The 22,070-nt window shown below is 40.9% G+C and overlaps 1 protein-coding gene across 4 annotated transcripts in view; it reads right to left on the bottom strand.

The window, feature by feature from the left end:
- The window catches only part of enah (ENAH actin regulator), a 119,326-nt gene that overhangs the window by 26,300 nt on the left and 70,956 nt on the right, over window positions 1-22,070 (bottom strand). For all 4 annotated transcript variants that reach the window (XM_062411472.1, XM_062411471.1, XM_062411473.1 and 1 more), the window contains exon 4: window positions 9,149-9,221. In XM_062411472.1, the coding sequence (XP_062267456.1) occupies window positions 9,149-9,221 (73 nt within the window). The remainder of the gene's footprint in view (window positions 1-9,148; window positions 9,222-22,070) is intronic.

Genomic DNA, 22,070 nt, shown 5'->3' with positions numbered 1-22,070 from the left:
CAAATTAAAACTCCAGGACAACAGAAGGGGACTTCAAAGTATGAGATGCATATTTGATCATTTATATCGTATAAAATATGTCATCAATATAGTTTAAGATCGTTTTTCAGTGTGTTTCCTGGTGCGATACACTCGCGTCAAGCGCAAAAAATAGACTCGACGCCGAAACGATCGCTGCACGGAGTGAGGCAGCCTTGGCGCAGTGCGGCGTTTCAGCCTCCGGTGTGACCAGCACAAAGATTTAACATGGGAGTGGATGGGAGCCAGCTGTTATTTAAGGCTTGGCGCTGCGCTGAAGCGTCGCTTCGGCATCGCTTCAGCGTCCGGTGTGAACCCGGCGTTAGTAAATAACTCAAAATGCGTTGCTTAACATACGTCACATACTACGTTGCTCTGATTGGTTGTAGGTCTATCCAATTGAGCGAAGAGGAATTTTATTTCCTGGTCAGTTGAAACACGCCCCATAATCACAGCCCAATGGAGCGGTCTCAGACTCACATTCTGACGGGAATTGTGAGTCTGACAATGTCAGGCTACATCTTTCCACTAATCTTAAACAGAAATGATATTTTTCCTCATTAGGAATGAGCATGGTTCCTCATGTGGTCCTCATGGTTCTGAAAAGGTCAGTGTGTATGGAATAGTTCCTAAAGAGGTAACAAAAACAAGTTCACACACATGCACAGGGGCACACCCCTTTTGTCTGAAATCCACTAAATCAGTTTTAGCAGTCATCACATCACATAATTGAATTTACATATGATTCATTTTCTTTTTTCATAGTTGAAACCTTAAACTAGGAATACAGCCTCATTGTTTAATGTCTCTACCTGATTCTGTCCTCATAATATACTGCCTGTAGTGAAGGCTGAAGGAATTTAATAAAAGGTATTAAGTTGATTTATGATTGTGAATGTGAATGTATGTATAGAACAGATTTTACTGGACTTTAAGCTTTCTTGTTCTGGTTCTGCTGTATATTTATTGTACCAGCATGTGTAAATCATTGAGAGAAACAAAAACAAGAGTCAAATTCTTTGTTTATGTTCACATTTGGCCAATAAAGCTGAACCTGCCTCACACACGTCTTCAACGCAGCAGCACAGAATATTCTATTATGCATTTACGTGAAATCTTATGTGGAGTACTCATTTGATAGTAAAAGTACAACTTAATTGACAAAATACACAAAAAAAAATACTAAAGTAAACATAAAGTAAATGAAAAGACAGTAATATGAAAGAATATCTAGCTTCAACATCGAAGCTAACCTTTCATCTGTTTTTATGGGAACTTTAGCTGGAGGAGCTGTGCATTAGTTGTTTATAGATCCTGTTCAGACCTGGTAATAAGATCCGTCCTGAAGTGATCTATAAGTACATGTATAAGTTGATCCAAATAAGTCCTGAATGCGATCTGATTACTCAGACCTTGACTGTGGTCAAATATTTCTTCATTGCTGCGCACAGTCATTCCTTCATTCAATCAGTCTCTCTCTCTCGTAGACACACAAACACAGCACAACATGATTTAATTTTTGCCAACACAAATTATGATTTATTTGCTCACAGAGCATGGAAGTGAGATCTTGGTCACAGAAGACACAATAAGGATGAATTTTCACATCAAGTGTGAACAGACAACTAACAACTAATCAAATGCACACATGCACACACACACAGGGACGGATGGAGGGAGAGACGCACGCTCTTTAACTTAAAATTCCCTGGACAGGAGATCATGACATTCCTAAACAATGTTCACACAATCTCAAAATAACTTGTCTAGAGAGAGAAAGAGGGTGTGCGTGTGTTTGTGTGTGTGTGTTTGTGTGTGTCTGTCTGTGTGTGTGTGTGTGTATACATGCAGATATGCAGACTAACTGGGGACAGCGAGCCTGTCTTCCTTCAGAGGGACACCTCTGAGTTTACGACACAGCTTAGCCTTTGAGCTGATGTCATGAGGTTGCAACGCTTGTCTTCTCCTCACACGCATTCCTGCTGAGTGAGAGCAGCTTCTCTCACTGCAAACACTTAAGTTTTGATTAAGAATGGCAGGAAAAAGAATGATAAACCTTTTTTTCTCTGCTTACATGAGAGAGCTGTGTCTCAGAAGTAAAGAATATAAAAAACTTTAAGCCGTTAAAACCTTTGAGTCACTGCCACAACCTGTGCCAGCAACTCACAGTTATGACAGGCCAGATAAGATGTGTTAATTTAAACCAAAGTTGATTTGAACTCTTTTTGTTGACTTTTACAATTGCTGGAACGTACAACATTGATACTGTCGTAAATTGTACCTGTGCTTTTCCTTTTAGACTAGTCCAAAAGTCTGTCATGAATAAGATTTGGGAATCTGATCTGATTTAGAAATGGGGAATTATGCTTTGTTCTACCGGGGGTGTACAGATTCAGATTGGTAAAAAAAGCTGATGCTTTTGTAGCAAATGTTTTTTTATATTTAAAGGGTACAAGGAATGCACGTTAATTCACAAGCATGATTAAGATCAGCATGTAATGTTTAGGTCAGGGGCTGTAAGGCCTGATCCAAAAACTAAAAATTGAGTTTCCTAAAGTGGTTCTAGTTGAATTCTCAAATCGGCCTCTTTATTTTTTACTAATTAAATCGACATTTGCATCCAGAATTAGCTGATATTTAGTTGAATCCATTCTTTACACTATGTTTAATGGTTCGTGTTCCACTGACTGCCACAAACCCAACATTTGGTAGATTTTTCCTTTCACACAATGCTACTTCTTTTCTGTCTAAACATATATTTGGTGATTGTGGCCAAAGTGCTCAGTTGTTTCGCAGATTTCGGACAAAGATTTTGTGAAAGGATTCAGTCAGATGATTTTCATGCATAGACACTGTTTGTGCAAGTTACGGCACAGAGGAACAGTTTACCTCCACTCTAATTGTGTCAGATTAACATTTCTGCCAAGCCAACCTGCAGGTTAAGCATTACAGTCACATTTTCAGTCAGAGGAGCCAACGGTTGTTGGGTGTCACCACAAAATTGTCGAAGGATAATTCTTGACCTGCCTCAAGAGCCTTAATGAGTCACTGAAGGCAATAAATGAGTTAATGAGAGTTTGCACGTGCCAGAAATACTCAATTTGAGTTTTATTTATTTTGTATAGAGGCTATTTGCTGCAGGGGTTGTTTTCTTTCGAAAAAACTAAAAGATTGTGCATGACTGACCACACTTTGTAACTATGCATAAGTCAAAATGAGAACATGAGGAAGTCTTTTGTGTCTAAAGTGTAGGAACTATTGACAATTCAGCATTGTTTCTATAAATCTGATCTTTTCATCACTTCCAAGGGACCAGCGCAAGGCTCCCACCTGAAATCTTCCCATCTCCGACATCTGCTGTCTACTTCTTTCCTCTGATGTGTTAATGTAAAGGAGGTCCCTCCTCGGGTCCCCCTCTGCTTTGCAGGGAAACGTCACAGGATTCAAAGCTGTGAAAAAGCCTCCTGCACCATTTAACTGGCATCTCACTCGCCTCTTGACAAAAGTTGCCAGGGAAACCGTTGCTAAGGGAGCGTGGGCAGTGCCACGGCCTGAATCCCCACATGCACATGCAAGCTCTCGCACATATATTCCTTTACTCTCTGCAAAAACATGGGATGACTGAGTTCAAGACTCTGTGAGGAAGAGTCAGGTAGGATGTGGGGGAACGTTGGAAGCATCACAACACTTGTTGAAAGTAAAGGCCAGGAAACATGACAGAGGACAGCTGCAGGGGGGAAATTCAAATAACAACAGGATCTGTAGTTTAGCCAAAAGTCATATAATGATGGTAAATTATTTTTTATTGATAGTTAGGAATGTATTTATTAGTAAAATACATAAGTAGAAGTTTATTTACTTGTGTTCAAAATGACTCAAGTATTAAGATTAAGATTCGTTTATTTATACCAAACACATGCACAGACATGCACAACACACTCATGCAATGGTAGGTAAAGTTATACTCTGCATTTAACCCATCTGGTGCAGGACACACAGAGCAGTGAGCAGCCATGTACAGCGCCCAGGGAGCAGATGTTGGGGGAGTAAGGGGCCTTGCTCAGGGGCACTAGACAGGGTAGGGAGACTCTTGGATTTTTCGACAGATCAATCCAGGTTCGTCTTTTGTTGTCTCTCCGTGGACTCGAACCAGAGACGAACCAGAGACCTTTTCTGCCCATAGTCCAAGTTTCTACCACTAGACCACCGGGACTGATTCAACCTCTCAGGGAAAAGTACATGTTCTGAAATGTACTCACAGTATAAAACCAAAAAGTTATTCTTACTGCCAAATGACTAATCAGTTAAGTAAGTGATTGTTTTACCTTGAGAAAATGGCAATCTACCCAATAGGTGGTAGATTGTGATTAGTTGAGTATGTCACATTCAGTGATTAGTTGAGTATGTCACATTCTACATTCGCCACTTTTCCACAAGTGACAACTGTGCTAAACCTCCAGAGACTCTGATGTCTGGTGAAATCTGCAGGGCAACTATTGAGTGGGTCTTCTGATTGGCTCACAGAACCAGGACATGTTGACTGAACTAACTGGGGCCCAGATGGACCAAATGATCAGGATCAAGTCCAAGTGTGCAACATATACACACACAAACATATACACACACACACGCCATGTGTCAGCTGTAGGGCTGTTTGGTATGACCATAAAACATTGTTCCATATTCACATAATGATACATATTATCACTAGTTGTGTCTGTTGAGGAATTCAGTCTGCAGCAAAATTAGCAGAGTAGGGTTTCCCGTCTGTGTCAGGATTCATACACAAACCACATCCATGTTGCAGAAGTAGCTCTTTTTTTTATCATGTTCTGTGTCACATTTACTCTCCGCTATGTTTGTTAGTGTTTATCATAAATAAATGATAAAGAATATTAACAACTCTTGTGTCCCACTCACACAAGAGTTGTATGTCACAGTAGTGTCTTCCTCTGAGTGCTTTTAGTAGCAGCTAAATGCTAACATAATTCTAACACTTACATCCTTCTTCTACCACTTCTCTGTTCTCACTCTCATTCAAGACGATGCAACACATTCCCTCTCTCTGCTGTCACACACATTTCCGTGCACCCACGCGACACAGAGCTATTTATACTTCAGCCAATTATTTTGCAGCTCATGTCTTTTTAATCTGAGGGCAGCACCCTGCATTTCTGAGCAGGTGGTTCATTGGCAGCATCTCCCCCCAGCCGTCCACGGAGCCACTCACACATGCAGTGAATATTTCCATCAATCAACCTCGGAGCGCTCTCCATCCGTCCGTGTGTCAATGAAGCGGAGGATTGCAGGAGAGATGGAGGAGGAAAGACAGTGTGAAAGGAAAGGAGACGCGCATCATTATGTTTTTGAACACGTGTGGTCACTGAGGAATGTGAAGCTCTATTCATTGGTAAGATGATCCTGTTAACTGATGCAGAGAGTGAGGAGGACTGGAGGAAAGGGACCCTCCCTCTCCTCTGTAAACACTCATCCATATCTTCAATTCTTTCTATTCTCTCTCTCTTCCTGTCTCTATTTCAGGTTACATGGCTCTGTATGACACATTCTGATGACATTGCATGAAGTAGGCCAGCCAAAATATGAACTGTTATTGTGATACAATTCAAGTTTCTAGTCAAAACAGCAGGTTACACAGCTATTTGTCCATTATAGAATTAGGCTTAGTGTGTATAAAGCAGTTCAAAGGGTTTAAAGTAATATGTAATATATATATATGCGATGTATCGCTCTGTGTCAGGTTTTTATCTTAATTTCTGTCTTTACTTTCTACTATAGTCCACACCACTACACGTGAAGGGCTACTTGTTAATGCAGCCACAAAAGAAAAAAGAAAACTATTATTAGTGTTGGTGATTTGCCCAAAGGGGCAGCTCAGCCAAAAAGGGTAGATGGGCTGTTGCTCTGGCAACTTTAGTCCGACTTGGTGCAAATCGTTGACTATAATTATAGAGGTTTAATAAATATTAGAGAAGGAGAGTGAGGGTTCAGAGAGAGTGAAATAGAGGGGATGGAGGGGATAGAGATTGAAGTGAAAATGGAAAGAGACTCAGGGGTATAATGGAATGACTGCACATAAGTCAATTACAGGGCTGTAATTAGAGGATAGAGTTCTATATATATATATATATATATTAAAAAGTTATATGCATTTAATCAATGCATTACATGGTGTTGAATATATGATACAAGATGTAGTGAGGCTACAAAAAAGTAGTCACAAAAGTCAAAGTCTGACACCGATATATATTCAATAGGGTATACGGTTATATGCTATCATTATTGTCTTGCATTATTTTATCTGTGGGGGTAGATGCAGTTAAACATTCTACATATTCATGGCTCCAAGAATAGTAATTGAGGCAAAGTTGTAAAGTTACATCCAAGCCATTTTAAGGCTACATAAAAAAAGTATAAAACAAGAATGAGACTTGCATACCTCTGCCAAGGCCCAACAGTCTCCTTAAAATCAATGAAGCTGCCCCTATATGTACACACTAATAAATACTATTCCTCAAACCAACCAACCCAACCAGCCAAACCTACAACAAAAACCAGACCAACTAACACACCAGACAAACCGAAGAATGTAACCAACCAAACCAAACCAAAACAACCACCCAAACCTTCAACCAAACCAACCCAAACCAACCCAAACCAACTAATCAACCTAACCAAACCAAACCAACCCAAACCAAACTAACTTACCAACTGAAACCAACACACCAACAAACAGACAAGGATGAAAATATAACCTCCTTTGAGGAGGTAAATATGTCATTTTGAGGATCAGGGTTGAGTGAAGATTTTAGACTTTAGCCAAAGCTATAAAGTAATTTAAGCTTTGAATTTAAATCCATTGAAAGCTTTTATAAAGGCTGATAATAGAAAGCTTGGATTCAAGCTTGGACATTTAAACCAGATGTTTGAGAACAGATGCTTCTCTCAGTCTTTACACTTCCAATAAACAATCACAACATCTGACTGGATTACTGAGAGTGGTGTAATGATAAGATGCGACACTGCCCCTCAAAAATAAGTTAAGAAGGAATATGGACACAAAACCTTCAACCGATTCCAAACAAAATCTAACAGTATGTCAGCTTTCCTTTTAAAGAATAGTTCTTTACTCCTCCTCCTCTCCCGCCATCTCTTCATCTTTCATTCCATTCTCACTCTGCTCTTTACACATCCTTTATTCGCTCTCCCAGCGGGCTGATATTGGCCTCTGCATCAGCACATGACCTAAGTCACTGATCCACTCACTGCCTGTCTGTCATCTGCTGCTAAATATGGAGCAAGTGACGCGAGGGGAACAGGAAGGATAGAGGAGAAAGAGGAGAAAGAGAGGTGAGATGAAAAAAAGAAAGAGAAATGAAGCTAGACGGAAACAAAAGGGTGAGAAAAGCGAGAATACTCAGGGGGCGCAGGAGGAGGAAATCGTTAAAAGTAAGAAATGGTGAAAGGGGGGAGAATTAGAAGAATCACTGACTCACACCTGAAGAATGCCTCTCTACTGAACAAAAGAGAGAGAGGAGGAGGCAGAGCGGAGACTGCATGTCTGCGAGATGACAGCATGAAGCCGATTTAATAAAAAACATTTATGTAGGTGATCATAGAAGAAATTTAACTTCTGAACATCAGATTCATTCAGACCCCAGTTATGAACAGGAAGCTTCGATCAGGAGAGAATAAACCAAAGGGAAAGTTTCCCTTTATGTGGTTTACTAAATATATTTGAAACCTCATATTTGAAAAAGTCATGTTATTAAATATTAATAAGACGTCGGGTCACCAAGCATTTGCAGAAGAGTTTAAAGTTTGTGAAAATATCCTGAAAAAGGAAAAGAACAACAACCTTCCAAAACATAGCTTTTAATGATGGTGGGTGGAGTGTTTTCTCAAAATTGATTAATATACGTTTAGTTGGCCTGAGATCTGGACACAATTGTATGAATCATATTTTTGTTTTTATTGAAACCTCATAGTGAGCCCTGCTGCCAGGTACAGAGCATCTGCATCCATTATGATCATCCTGTAAGTGTTTGTATATGATGAACACAGATGTTAAATAACCCATCCAGATGTGTTTCATGACGTGTGTGTGTGTTGTGCAGCAGCCGCCCTCCGTCTGAAATGGTTTCCAAAGCAGTCGTCACTGTTTGGCTCATTTAACTGATACTAAAGATACATGTGGTCATGGATCCAATTCAAGGATGATTGTATATAAAATGTTCACTTCTCTGCCATTCATTTCAAAATGTTGGTGTGGTTAAGTCATCACTGTTCACCAACACCATTGTAAAGAGATATGAAGATGTGTGTCACTGTACTGATACATGACAGTGTATGTCCAAGTGTTCATGTTTGTATGGGAGAGTTTGTGTAACCAATACTTTCTGTTTAAAGCTACAATATGAAAGCTTCCCACCCCTCCCTACTTCCCTCTCCTTTCGTGCAGCCTCTCACCTACATCCTCACTGTGTACGCTGTTGTTCGCTCATGTTAGCCATAGCATTTCTTTCAAGCAAGTCATTTAGATATTGATTGACAGCTGTGAGCTCCCACCCCAAACATCCTGGCTTTGTCTGATTGGTTAGAAGAACAAGGATCGCTCTTAAAAAGTCTCTGTACGGCTCCAAGCTGCTTAATGAATCTCCACGCTGAGATGTTTTTATTTGGAGCATATTTCAACATCTCAACAGCTTTAATCCCTTCAACCAGGTTTTCTGGTGAATAGTATTCAAACGTTGGCCAACAGCTGGGCCCTATTTATACAGCTCTGTGTGTGCGATGTCTCCTGTGGTTATCCACAGCTACATTATTACCTGAGGAAAAGACTGCCCTTGTATGGGGATGTAAAACAACCCTGAGTGCATGTGAGGCTTTTTCAGACTCATACACACATGTATGAGTCTGTTAGATATGATATTTGAAAAAGTGGCTGGATAAAAACAATTATGTATGAATCCAAATCTTAGAGAAGGAAATGTAATAAGAGGGAGAGATGGGGATGGAAGAGATAATGGTGACTGACTAGGTGAACAGACTATTTGGGTTTTAGTCCAGAGACAATGTTCAACTTTAAACTGTGTAAGTATGTGGTGCTTACCTTCTCTGCAGCTCCATCTCCTCTGGTGTGGGTCCATTCTGAACCTGGGGGCCTTGCCTGGGCAATGTGGGGCCTGTAGAGGGTAACACACACAGACAGCTGCTGTTAAACATTAAACTGGCATCATTATGTTGTGTTTCAGCCTGACTGTCCCTCTGGTATCATGATAAAGAATAGACAAACAAAAAGTAAAAAAATTATCATATGAATCCAATATTGATATAATGCTGTGCTACAGGACTTTTACAGGCTCTTAATTAATTAACATCAATACAAGTTGTATGCAGCCTTTAAGTGAGTAAGGGCAACAGGTTTGTACTTGTCATGCCACTAGTGTTTTTTTTACCTTTGTGTCATATGAAGCTACCTTTGATTTGTGTGTTTTGTTTATTCAGAGAGACTATTGCCTTGTCTACACTACTGCTGATAGTTTTTGAACAGATATGTCCCTCTCCATTTAAAAAATATCTCCATCCAGATGGGAACACAAAGACGACTACAAACCCTCAAAAAGGCATGACGGGCAAGTGGGTGGTGAAGCATTGTGACCAAATCAAAACAGAAGTAGCTTTAAATCGCCCTTATATCTTTGATTATAATTTGGGCGAGGCAGATACCTTTAACAACTGTCACAGCTGCCAATCGTGAAAGATTCACATTCTTTCATCTCAATTTCTTGATCCGATATTTCCTAAATGAATTCAGCATTCTTGGTTTGTGGTTTGTGTTAAAATAATGATGTCTTAAGGAGTTTTCATTTTACCTTTAAATTAATGGTAAGCTATTTGTATGTGTTACTCTTGTGGAAAAATACGGTTCAGAGAAATCTTCTAAACCACTTTTCTCATTAGCTTACACGGATGTTTTGTGGTAAACACAGGATTATTACTGAAAATGACACTGCAGGTGTGTTAATGTTCTGCACGTAGACAGACCAACAGAGACAAAATGAAGCAATATAATGAGAGATCAGCACAAATACACAGACGGCTGTCTGTGTGTATATGTTATCTTATTTGACAATAGCTAACTAGCTTGGTTTGAACAGAGGAAATACAATGAAGACAGTTTGGTCCAAATGGTAATACAGCCTAATAACTTACAGTCCTGGTATAAACTCTGAAACGCACGCACGCACACACACACACACAACCACATGAAGGCATGTTGGATGGAAACAGAGTCACAAACAGTAAAGAATCCCTGGTTTATATTGCACTGTGACCTTGGACAATAATGACTAAAACCTGAGCATGAGTAGATTTACTGGAAGCCTGATGAGTCAGTGCAACCATAATGAATGTGTTAGTCAGCTTAGTTGGATAGAGGCAGTAAATGCATGTTATTGATGTATGTGACAAGAGCGTGCAAATATTTTAACAGTTTATTCACTTTGGTTTTTAAGCTTGTATTTCTTTGCTTTTGTCTCTATTACTCACTGAGCGTATTTCACCTCTTAGGAGCAAACATCCTCTGGGCAGCTGTGGATCAATGGATTGTTTAGAGGTGTCTGTGTGTGCTGATTGGAAACTACTCAGTGACATCACTTAACAGTTGTCTGTCACAGGACACACATACACTTACACATTCTCTTAACCCTCGCGTTGTTCTTGGGTTGGATTGACCCAGAGTGTGTGTGTGTCTGTGTGTGTGTCCGCTTGCATGCGTGTGATCATCCGCAAGCCCTGGCGGGTCAGGGTGAGGGTTAGTGTGACCCAAGGATTGTCATTATCAAATTCTCCTGGGTGTGTAATTGAGACCAATAGATTGTCATTCTCGATTCTCCTGGGGGCCAGTTAGACCCCCAGAGTGGGCGCTGTAGTGCCGCACTGTTGGCTGAGTCAGACCCACACCTGATTTCAATTGCAATCTAGGGGGGTACATAGAGAAGCCAGTGTCCCATTCACAGAGTACCACCCTCCCTGACCATGTCACCATGTCACATCAGGCGCGTTTCACCAAAGAACAGGTTCTCCAACAGCTATTCTCCCAGCAACCCTCCTCTGAGCCTGGAGAGGAAGCAAAAGAGCCAGACCAAGAAGCGGACGGACAACCAGATGGTGAAGCAGACCGGGAAGAGAGACCTTCCCGTCAAGAAACGGGGAAATAACATGGTCATCGAGGGCGTCGCCTGTTCATCACGCCTACAGTAGAAAACATCATCCTGGAGATGACAAACCAGGAGGGTCGTCGAAAATATGTCGACGAACGGAAAGGGATGGATGGAGACCAAACTGCGCGCCTATGTAGAGCCGGTTTCCTATCCGTCAGTACATGCCCAGCAAGTCGGCGAAATACGGGATCAAGTCGTGGGTGGCCTGCGATGCAAAATCCAGCTACGTTTGGAAGAAGCAAGTGTACACCGTAAAGCAGGGCAGCGGATTCCCAGAAGGGAACCAGGGGTTGCGGGTAGTGCTCGATGTTAACGGAGGGAAAACACAGCCATAACATCACGTGCGACAATTACTTCACCTCCTAAGAACTCACGCAGCAGCTGCTGGAGAGGAAGATCAGCGGAAGAACAAGCCCGAGGTGATCACGGTCAAGGGAATAGAGGTGCTCTCATCACCTTCGCATTCACGCCCACCGCCATTCTGGTGTCCTTCATCCCAAAGAAAAACAGGAACGTGGTGCTCCTGAGCACGCTGCATGCGGAGGCCGACGTCTGCGATTGTCGACCTCCGTCCTGGACAATCGTCCTGGACTACAACTGCAGCAAAGGTGCTGTGGACAACCTTGACAAGGTAATCGGAAAATACAGCTGCAGGAGGATGACCGTGCGCTGGCCCCTTGTCGTCTTTCAGAACATTCTCGACGTCTGTTCCAATAACGCCTTCGTGATATGGAGAGAGATCAACCCAGACTGGATGCCGGGCAAGCGGAACAAACAGAGGGTGTTCTTAGAGCAGCTGGGAAAGGATCTAGTAACTCCGTTTATTGCACAAAGCGAGCGCATCCCCCGCACAGAAGCATCAACAGCGGTTGTGAATGCCATAAAGCCGCCGTTGCACAGAGAGCTCTTGACCATGAAGACGCTCGACCCGAGTGTCCGGCCTCTTCCAAGGCCATAGCAGCAGCCCCGCTTAGGGCGAGTAAGTGTCAGATATGACCCAGGGAAAAGGACTGTAAAACTCACAGCGTGTGCCGCCGGTGTAACAAATACATCTGTCCTAATATGGGGTGGCCTATGTGAGGGGGCCAACAGCCGGGGGAAGCAGGGACAACAGAAGGGTTATCTTAAACAAAGCAAATAAATGTTAACTTCTACGTTATGTAACTGCAGAATAAGCTGTTGTTGAGTCTGCAGCATCATGTGGCTACTGGAGCGAAGAGCTATGAGTTCAGGGAGGAGCCACTCTCTGCTAATGGTCAACATGCATTTTTACATCCACTTACTGAGGGACTGGGAATGCACAAGGTGTGCTTGCACCTTAGCTGGATCCAACTATGCAAGAGAATTAAGGCTAAGTGTCCCGAATCCATCTAGTATCTCCAGCTGCAGCCGTGGAGTTAGTAAGGATTGAGTGTGGTTCTGACAAATTGGATGAGCAAAATCAGAGAGGCTGAGAGTAGTGTTCATATTTTATACATGGATTATGGATTACAACAATAATCTCAAATAGTCCATTAAATAAGACATAATAATGATTATCAGATTCTTTAATGCATTTTGTTTTTCATTGTCTCTCGTGACCTCACTTCCAATATAATCTGTTCACAGATTTTATTCACACACTGTTTTCTTCCCCCATAAAAGAATATGTTTTAAACATGCACAAGCTTTTTTCAAATTTTATAATGAACCCGTAGTTACATGTGAACATCATTCAACAAGCTCAAATTTGTATTGACCCCAATTTAGGCCCATTGTATTCCTTCCTGTTGAGCTTCATTGAAACACTGAATGTCATTGCAGACATGGTCGTCTCCATCTTCCGCTGCCTTGGGGAGTAATCATGTTACTGTCTGCTATCATAGAGCTCATGTGCTAATGATAGAACACAGACAGCAGCTCTGAAAGCAGCTCCGGAGGGAGGTGTTACGTTCAGATCAGTGGCTTGTTTTTTGATTGGACCAAAATATATATATATGATCTCAAGTTCATTCATTTTAACTATATTACTGCACGGAACTGTTCTTCTGCAGCATCTTTCATGTGCAAAGTGCACATATAACTGTCGCTCTTAATAATCCACCAACTCTGGTGGATTATAATAATTTTTTATTCTTTTCAAATGGAAGCCCTCAAGTAAATTGATTCAGTGACCTAAAGCCACTGACAACATGCAGTGAAAGAGAGGAAAGATGAAAAAACAGAGGTTATGCAAAGACACAAAAAGAAGCTGAACAGAGCTTGTCTGGCATTTATAGACAAAGGCGGAAAGAGAAAGTGTGAGCTGGTCCTGACATCGGTACCTGATAAACAACCCTGATATAAATTCATATGAAGAGGTGATGTAAAAACCTTTAAAGAGTATCTATCTATCTGCCATGCTATACAGATAAAGCTATAAGTATTAATTCCAAAAACATCTGTCTGTCTGTATGGGGAATGCATATGTTGCAAACTGATCATCAAATCGTCTTCAATCAAAATGTCTATCAAAATAGTATGAATAAAGAGTATTAATTAAGCATAATCCCTTTAATTTCAAGAAAAACAATAACTATAAAATCTTCATCGTAAATAAACCAGGTAGGATGAAAACACATAGTTTTCCATCTTCACTCTAAACAATAGTCCTTAAACCACTACCTGGCTCCAGACTGTGAATGATATAAAAGAACATAAGACAGACGCAGCACAAAGACACAAAGTGAAGCTGAACAGAGCTTGTCTGGCGTTTATAGACAAAAGCAGAGGTAGAAAATAGAAGCTGGTCAGGACATCACCACCTGGTATGCGTGACTGATGTATGATCATGTGACTGAGGAGAGAACATACTAAAAGAGAGGTATGACGTAGAGACATTTAAAGAGTAAGAGTAGCACACAAATCTTTTGACCACAACTTCACAAAATGAAGTTTCTTGCGGACTTTACAGCATCATGCATTGCGGCATACAGACAAACAGTAAAACAGCCACTGCTTCCATCTCTGCATGTGTACCTACATGAAGGCAGCGTCAGCGTGGGCCTCCTCTGGCAGCAAACGTAACACCACAGTCCCTGTTGGGCCGCGTCTGACCCATTTCCAGGCCTCAGAGCAACCGCCACCCCGCTGGCAGCTCCCCTCACAAACCCTGCTCCCCCACTACACTCCTGGGAGGTCGCATACAAAACCATAGCTCAGGCTCTGGAACTTCTTCTTTCAGTTGCCCTTGCCTTAGTTCTCCATCATCCAGAAGCTCACAGAGATGGATGGACGAACTCCAAGATAGAAAAAAAATAGAATATTGAGCCTCCTTTATCCGGTTTAATGTGATGCCTTTAACAGCCTGACGGTACACCTCCAAAGATGAGGATGAAATGCCGGGTGTGGTTCTTCTCTGTGCCGCTTCTCCAGTAGATTATAATTGATGGAAACAAAGAGAGAGGAGAGGGAGGGATGAACATAAGAGGGAGAGACGGGACCCACGAAAGGGAGAGAGAGCGAGAGAGAGAGAGAGTGCACAAGATTGAGAAAGAGAAAGAAAAGCACGAGAGAGACCAAGAATGAGGAGAAAGCAAACAGATGAAACATAAAATGCGGAGAAGGAGATGGGAAGAGAGGATGACGAAGAGAGGGAGGGAGGGAGGGAGAGAGAGAGAGAGAGAGGCAGAACTGTGGATGTGGTAGGACTCGCTACCTGATGGGCTGGACAGCCGGTTTGTACTTCCTGGATCCAATCTATTATTCATAGACTGGATACAGATAAAGAAACAAGGCTGCTCTCAATATCATTAGCTGTGTGTGTGTGTCTGTGTTGTTGTTGTGTGTGTGTGTGTGTGTGTGTGTGGGTGTGTGTGTGTTTCTGTGTGTGTGTGTGTGTACAAGGCAGATGGGAAATCAGCTAGTAATCCAGTTTGATATATATGACTTTTACCTAAATTATTAATTTAGATCCAAGGAAGCAGCATTAGATGCAGAGTCAGTTCATCCACTTTTAAAGAAGACAATTATCTGGCCATGACGGAGCACTTAATGAGGAACGCCTGCCTATTTGTGCAGTTTTCCAGTCGGCCAATCATGTGGAAGCACTCCAACACATACATTGAATGGGTCAGGAGCTTCAGTCAACGTTCACCTCAAACCTTAGAGTGGGGAGGACATAGAATTTTATAGGGACTGGATTTGGGACCCTTAACCGAAATATTTTGCTGAGCCCAATGAAGCCCATTCGATTTGTGAATATAATTTGATTGATTCCATCTGCAAATGTCTGCTCCATGCAGGCACTACAGGTGGATGACAAAAACCTGCACAGTGGAGAAAAAAGTCTTCATGACTGTAGAGCAAGTCAAGAATTCTCTCCAGGATGCAAAATGTTTTGTGTCAACAAACAAGAGAAGACGTCTTCACTAGAACCTCAGGGGATTCACTCTGAGATCCCTCAGACACAGAAAGTCCAGGCTTTGGTTCACAACAACACACAATACAAACGGGTAGAGGTCCCAGTTAATGAATCTAAAATAAGCTTCTGTCAAGATCATTTTGATAAAGTTATACACCAATAACATTTTAACATTAGGTTTTAAACATGGGGCCAAAGCGACTAAAGAGTATTTCAGGATGAAGAGGAGGACGTCCTTCAGTGACTCAGTCATCTGATCCAAGTACATATATATAATATATATATGAAAGGGCTACTGTATATTTTCCACTGAAGCCAGTAAAGGACATTCCAACTGTCTCCACTCTGTCAAAATCCACCTGACTGTAAAGACATAAGGTCAGATGACAGAGTGGACCCATTTTTAGAAAGATGGAATCCACGTATAGTTTCACAAACAGGTCATGATGTCATCCTCTGAGATCTGTTGTCAGGTAGGCATGACAGCATCTATAGATACAGCTAGTTACTGTCTCCATACTTGGCTTGGCAGCAAAAGAAACTGACACACGATCTACAGAAATACATCACGGCCTGTGTTAGAATTCCACATGCTTAGAGTTAAACACTAGGACTTAACGGTCGCTTACTGTACCTCAGACGACCTCAAGGTTATTTATAAAGCTCCCTCTAGTGACTCCTAACTATGAAACAGTGTGACGTTGATCATTTACTGTATAATATTCAGACCTAGAAGGTAGAAATTATGACTTGTTACTGTTTGAAGCTTTGGAAAAGGGCTAAACTGACATGCTGAATCCATCACTGGAGATATATGATTATATGTATAGGTAAATTAAATTATGTTATTTAACTCTGCTGTGTAAACTTATTGTAGAAGCCCTGTACGGCCATATCACTTCACCAGCTGCCCATATAGCCTCCATCACCTCATCACTTTCATTTCCTTTTTAGCTAAATTATATGTTAACTTTAACCCAAAAATGAGAAATTCTATTTTGCAGTATCACCAAGTTTTTGGAAACAAGATAAGATATTACAGCTATCAGCTGCTTTCAATTGAAATAAATACAAACTAAAATTCACATTTGATTTTACCGTTGTCATTTTTGTAAGACCTCCTTCACGGCAGTTAAGCATGACCTTCAGAGAGGAGAGACGTTTTATTTAAACCACTTTTAGTTCGCTCGCTGAGTAACCTTGTTGTTTGCACAGTTTTTTTTATATTTTATCATAATTTTTACATAGCTGTATTTTCCCTGCTGCAAAAAAAAGCATGTGTGCATTCACAAAACATATTTGTTTGTTCATGTAGTTTGTTCATGAACTGAGTCTCATTAAAGTTTCCCATCACTTATTGAATAATGTCTCCTGGCAGCTCCAAACCAATTAGATCTCCTCTGCACCTCTCCTAAAAGTATTGCCTGAGATGGGAGAAATTTAAGTTGATAAAAAGACTTCTATGGGACCAGAAATCACTCTTTGGCAAATGTTTGTTACAGAGTTGGGAATGTGCCTAATGGTTTTGTTGTTGCTTCATCTCCCTTTCCTGGTTCTCCCTGACGATAGTGTTTCCAGTACAAGAAGGTGAAATGCTGCATCAATAACCATTACATTAGATAGGCCGATGAAAATGGACAACTTGGCATCAATAGACCTACTTCAAATACTTTCTCTGGCATCCAACTCCTCATCAGTTGCTATCTCTCTAGCTCCATGACCTCACTACTTTCAAACAACCTTTGCATTGCCTTTATTTCATGGCTCATATTACACTGCGGAGGAGCTTTAAAGTTCTCTGCCATGAAATAATTCTGTGACTTCTTTCTGACTTTCTGGGTCTTTTTTTAATCAATGTTTCAACGTCTCAAAAGTTTAAGAACAGATCATGTCCTTAGGCCTCATCCTGGGAGGAAACCAGAGGAAAATAATTCCTTTTGAATCTGCTGCTCTGACAAAGCAAACCTCAGATGTCCTGAAGCACACTGATGAATCTCAAAGCTGTGCTTTGATTAAAAGGAAAAAATGGTCTCACTTTCAAGGACACCCATACACGCTCAGAAAATATCATTTAAAATGTCTTTTCTCAAATGCACAAATTCTTAAGATCCAGGGCCTGTGGAAATGCTGTTTAATAATTCATGAGTTCATGAACTGATGAGTGTATTAGTAACAATATAATGGAATTATCTCCGTTTCATTTTTTTTTGCATGAATGTAAGTTTTTCAAGATATTTTTAAGTTTTTAATTCCTTATTTAGAAACACAACATTAAAAAGACAAATTATAGCCAAGAGTTAGGTTCACTCAGGATGAGTAGGATTGTTGGACCCTAATTATGACGTTGAATAGTCTGGAACCCACGTTCAGATAGATTTGTAGGGACTTAAATTTGCTGTAGGTCCAGAATGAACCGAGCTGTTTCCACCTGTTTTAATGTCCACCTCTGACTCCTCCAGTGTGTCCTACATGCTGGGGGATTATTTTGGGGCTCAGGGGAGTCAGGATGTCTAGAAGGCCAGTGGGAGGACGACATCTAAACCTCTGCCGTCCTCGCCCAGCGCCACATCTCCCTCACCCACTAAGTCTGGCTACGGGACATTTGATTCCAACCCACAACTCTGTCAGAATATCTGAGTGACATGACAGGGATGATCCTGAAACCGGTGTCAGACAAGGAAGATCATATGTCGGAGTGACACAACCAGCAAACATGTACTTATTATAGTTTCAGATCTGCCCAGCAACGAGTGGGCGGCCCTGGCAACGGCCTTGAATGGTTAAGGTAAACACTGGGATACTAGCGGAAAGAAGGGGCAGGGTTAGCAGTTGCCAGATGATGTCTTCTCCATCTTGAACCTGGGACAAACAGAAACTTGGTCAAAAGTACCTCAACTCCAGAAAGATCAACTGAGGTCTTCTAGATTCTTGGAAGCAAAACACTCTTAAGAAGCAGTGTACAACCTGGTCAATAACCAAGCAATATATACCATCATGCATTGCGCTCCCATTAAGTGTAAAATAAACAGTTCCAATGCAGTAATATAATGGGAGTTTTCAGCGGCCGACCTTGCTATACATGATAATCCTCTGACAATGACATGATTTCCATCACAGAGAAAAAAGAGCAATTTCTTTTTTTTTTTGCCAAAAAGATCAGAATATAGTCCCCTAGTGAGTCCCTATATAGCGAGTAGGGGTTCATGATTTTGGACACAGCCACAGTCTGAAGTGTGCCTCCATATAAGTATTGATAATATACTTCTATTTTTACTGCTCATAGCTGAATTAATTTTGACTATGTGAGATAAAGGCGGTCAATAGCTTGCTGAGATGTTTGTGTTTAGCTGCTACCTCTACTTTACCCATAAGCATCTTTAAGACCCACAAAACCCATGCTGCAATGATATTTATTACTACACGACTAATCATCAGCTCACCAGGATAAAGGCAACGAAGAAAGAACCGAATCCTCAGAACCACAGTGTGTGAGATGCAGATACACTCTTCATTGTGAACACAGAGAACGGTCCATGATGAATTGAGGAGCAAATGTACACAAATCTGTGTCTGGCAGAGCTGGCAAGAGACAACAGCAGTTCATTTCAGATGGAGAGGAGGAGTGTTTTTGATTCATCCTCAGAGCCGTATTTCATAAGCATATTTTATCCGTCAAACATTCAGGATGACTGCCTCCAGAAACACACAATTATGGTCAGCAGCATCACTTCCATTAATGTAGGCATGTTGGGTTTTGTAAACACCTAATTCAGCTTTTTTCAGTGTTGTTGCTTATACCCAACTCTGGTTGTTTACATCTGTCTTTGACTGAACAAATGATCAGAGGAGCTCAGGGACAAAAGATGGCAGTATAATTATAAAAAACAGTATGAGACTCTGGTAAACGGTACACTGCTAACTTAAAGACACTTCACTTAAGAGTGCAATCTGTCTGAGAAAAAGACCATCACATGCTGACTCAACTTTGGTCAGTGACACGCATGATGGTCAGTTTTATGACAACAATGACGTCAGAGCAATAAATGAGTGACTTCCACACTAAAAGACAAAAGACCAACTGATTCATGGTAAGCAAGAATTTTGCTTAAGTGAAATGTTATATGCCGGAGGCCAGAGCATGGACACACATTAGCATGAGTCCAGTCTTGTGGTGTCAGTGGATGTTTTGTTTGTCTTGGTCAAAAGATGATGATTAGTCTTGGTTGTTTAAATGAATGGTATTTTGTAAACGTTCTATTGGAAACACAGTGGAGGTTTTAGTTCAGCTGAATATTTCTGTTGAGATAATGATCTGACAACCAATTACTCTTAGGCCCTGAACACAGAAAACACAGCAGCATTCTGAAATGTTTTCCAATAGAATGTATTTTTTCTGCAGTCTTGACATAACAAGGAACCACAAACATAACTTAGTGGCTGATGAGCTATTTTCAGATACATCGAGCCAAACTAAGCTATGGGTAATTTAAAACCAGTGTCTGTATCAAATAGTTTACCAGCGAGTACAAGGACTACTTTAGTTTGACACTGTAATACCTTCAATCTAATATGTATCGATAGGGTATCTTTTCAAGTCTTTATTTAAAAATCTTAACAAACAACAAACTGTGACACGAAGGCTGTGTGTATGATTTAGTGACATCTAGTGGTGAGATTGCAGATTGCAACAGACTGAAGTGACAACAGTGGTCTTCAGGTTACATCAAAACACAAAAGGTCCTCTCCAGAAACAGTGTTTTTTGTTTTCTAGTTTCAGGTGATTATAAAATATTATATAATATTTCTGCATTAAAATCCCCTAAATCCTACACACTGAATAATCAAATATTGTTTTTTTCCCATCATTATATTTCTGGCTTTGGCTTAAGAATACGACAGATATCTGATTGGTTTGGTTGTGGTTTCTACCAGCCAACAGCTGTCAATGAGCACAACAGCAGACGTATTTGAACCACAATAAACAAAGAATGGAGACACAAGCAACTATTCTGAGCTGTGGACCCAGGATAGTGCTCAACCATTGCATGCTACACTACACAAGCACCTATCTCAATGTATTTTCAACTGCTCACATTCCCTCGTGAATATGTTCATGAGTGAGTTGGTTTTCTGTTCGCAGCTTTGCTTTTGTGTTTTTGCTCATGGTTATTCATCAGAATTTTGAAAAGCCTACAAACAAGTCAAGTCATGGTTTATATTTGTCTTCTTTGTTTTAATCCCTTGTGCATTTTCTTCACACTCATAACCGCAGCACTTTAATGGTTTGCCAAACTAATGTACAAAAACGTATTCATGCTGTGTCTCACATAAAACGGTAAACTTGGTCTGCTATTGCAGAGATCAGGAGACCGTGGCAACTGTGTCACTCCTCCCTGCAGCCCTCCTGCACTGTTGTAATATTACAACTGGAGCACAGCTTAACCAATGAAATTGCAGAACAGCTCCGTGGCCAATCGGAAAGACTCAATGGAGACCTAGCTTGCAGATAAAATATGTCTGATGCTTGTGGGACAGAACTGTTAAACACACAGCGACACACTCTTGTGGACTTTTTTTCACTTATAAATACTTCTAGATGGAGGCAGCGGTGGAGGGCAGTCATTTGAAAATAACTGACCCATCTTTTTCCTCTCCTTGACAATCTGATGAACTGATCTGATACCTGATGAGCTCTTATGGGATAAATATCACGCCAAATTCAACAACAACAAAAAAAGCTTTGAAAGGCGTTTAACAACTTGAAGTCTAATAAAACACTGTGGTGCATGATTGAAACTGAGCCTTGCAAAATGTTGTAAAAACAACTTCAATCCCTGAAACATTATTTTTCCTTCTTCAAAACTTCAGTGTTTGTTTCCAGGTTTGAAACCTTACTAGTGGTGATCTGAAAATGTACATTTGGAAAGTTTGTAAAAGTTTAAACAAATCTTTTTTGACACTTTTGAACACACACCCGCACTCCTATCGCAGAGTTGAGATTTTACATTTACGATCATGCAAGTCATGTGATTGTATGTGGTCTGAAAATGTGCACGTTTGCAGAATTGAAATCTTTTTAATTTTCATTATGCAAAGCTTCTAAACTTAGTTTCAATCATGCAAAGCCCAAAAGGGACACACACAAGGCCTGCCTTTAAGAAATGGACACACTCCAAAGCGGAAATGTCCAACTTGTTGACTATACTCACTCCTGAGGATGATTTGAGCGCGGCTGATCTTCTGAGTGTCCTGAGAGAATCGATGAAATCTTGCTGCAAGAGGCATGTCTGCAAATACGGCTGTGACGAGGCCCGAGGGGGGGTCCTCGGTTAAGCAAAGTCTCCGGCAGCAGCAGTCAGAATATAAACAAGACAAGCCCTGCCCTCTCTCTCTTAAAATTGTGGTTCCTTTTCTGCGTAAATACTTTT

The sequence above is a fragment of the Platichthys flesus genome, chromosome 18 (genome assembly GCF_949316205.1).
Source record: "Platichthys flesus chromosome 18, fPlaFle2.1, whole genome shotgun sequence".
In the NCBI taxonomy this organism is placed as follows: Eukaryota; Metazoa; Chordata; class Actinopteri; order Pleuronectiformes; family Pleuronectidae; genus Platichthys; species Platichthys flesus.
The sequence above is the reverse complement of the archived record's forward strand: the minus strand, read 5'-3'. Positions and strand labels throughout refer to the sequence as shown.